This window comes from Myotis brandtii, unplaced genomic scaffold, assembly GCF_000412655.1.
Source record: "Myotis brandtii unplaced genomic scaffold, ASM41265v1 scaffold1612, whole genome shotgun sequence".
Lineage (NCBI taxonomy): Eukaryota > Metazoa > Chordata > Mammalia > Chiroptera > Vespertilionidae > Myotis > Myotis brandtii.
This window is the reverse complement of record NW_005355890.1, coordinates 1706612-1708091: the sequence shown is the minus strand read 5'-3', so window position 1 is coordinate 1708091 and position 1480 is coordinate 1706612. Positions and strand designations below refer to the sequence as shown.

At 57.9% G+C, this 1480-nt stretch overlaps 1 protein-coding gene across 4 annotated transcripts in view; it reads right to left on the bottom strand.

Annotated features, from left to right (window-relative positions):
- The window catches only part of KANSL3 (KAT8 regulatory NSL complex subunit 3), a 44761-nt gene extending 43307 nt beyond the window's left edge, over nucleotides 1-1454 (bottom strand). Inside the window, exon 1 of one of the 4 annotated variants that reach the window (XM_005862231.2) lies at nucleotides 1031-1454. In XM_005862231.2, coding sequence (XP_005862293.1) covers nucleotides 1031-1245 — 215 coding nt within the window. In that variant the 5' untranslated portion in view covers nucleotides 1246-1454. Of the gene's footprint in view, nucleotides 1-835; nucleotides 989-1030 lie in introns of those variants that run through there. The other 3 variants (XM_005862232.2, XM_005862233.2, XM_014536427.1) reach the window with 3 other exon arrangements.
- Nucleotides 1455-1480: the final 26 nt, after the last annotated feature.

The window sequence follows — 1480 nt, the reverse complement described above, 5'->3', positions numbered from 1 at the left end:
GCGGCTCCCAGGGCGCGTGCGCGTTACCGCCCCCAAGCTCGGCTCTCGGGGCTCCGAGCAAAACGCGGAAACGGATTATAGCCTGAGAGGGAGGATCGGGGAGCGGGAAAACCCGGAGTGGATGACTGTGCGCCACAAAGGCGGGAAGCGGAGAGCCTGCAATGCGCGGATCTCCGGATCGGATCTCCGAGGCAGGTCAGCGCCCAGTCCTGGATCTGCCGCCTGCGTTTTCAGTGGGAGCGCGAGGGCCAAGGAGGATGCTGGCTCTTGCAGCCCCAATCCTGCTGCCCGCACCCCATGTCCCTTCGTCCCTCACCTCTGCCAGAGCAGGCCCCCTGCATGTGCTCGTCAGAAGTCACGGTTCCCTTCACCGTCAGGGCACATGCCTGGGTTGTGGGCTCGATCCCCAGTGGGGCGTGCAGGAGGCAGCCGATCAAAGATGCTTTCTCATCACTGAGGTTTTTATCTCTCTCTTCCTCTCCCTTCCTCTCTGAAATCAATAAAAATATTGTTTTAAAAATTCCTTATCCTGTAATTAGTCCAGCTGAAAATACAACCAGACCTAAGAAGGGTTTAGATCACCCATGGGTGACAGTTCTGAAACAAGCTAAGGGAGAAAGCAAGGTCTTGGGAATAGACTCCTGCTAAACTTTTTGGGTGAAGCCAGGAAAAGTTTATTGCTGCCAGTGTTTGGGCAAGCCAGCACACTGGGCTAAAGGAATGAGTCTAATCTTGTGTGCCAGTTTTTAAGTCAACTGCCCTTCAGTCAGTCTATTCTTCATCCGTTAAATAATCCTCTTCCATTTCCTCTTTCCATACAAGTCCTCGAACCTACATGGAACAGGCTGTTTACTTTCTCTGGAACATCTTGCTTTCCTGGCAGATGTCTTGAATGCCGATGTCCATACAAGCCTGATATCCGAGCCCCCCCACCCCCACCCCTAACCCCCAGAGTAAAGTCCTCTTTAATCCATCTGACCACTACCCAGCGAGGGCCACCGCAGCCCTTCGGAGAGGAGCCCAAACTCACATGGTACTTTCATGCTGCCTCCGGGGAGTAACAAAGAGCATGCGCGTGGGCCGGGCACTACTGGCATCTGGGTGGGCACTCCATGGCTTGGCATAGCTATGATCCAGAAAGACCAGGTCCAGCTCCCGTTCGTGCACCGAAAGCTGGAAGAGCAGGGAGGTGCCCATGCGCCGCGCCGAAGACTGGAAGTCCCTCTCCACGCCCCGGTGGGCCATGTCCGTGGAGGGGCGGCCGGTCAGAGGGCAGCTGTCTGCATGCCGGCCACCTGCGGCGGAAAGGGTGTCAGTGCAGACAGGCCACCCCTCTCCCGACCGGGAGCATCCCGCAGGCTCCTGACTTTTTGTCACAACCGAGACGCCAGGGCCCTGCGCCCCCTCACCACCACGGGGAGGGTACTGGGGTCCCACTCCGCCCTGGGGAGGCTCCGGCACCGCGAGGCTCGCGCAGTCT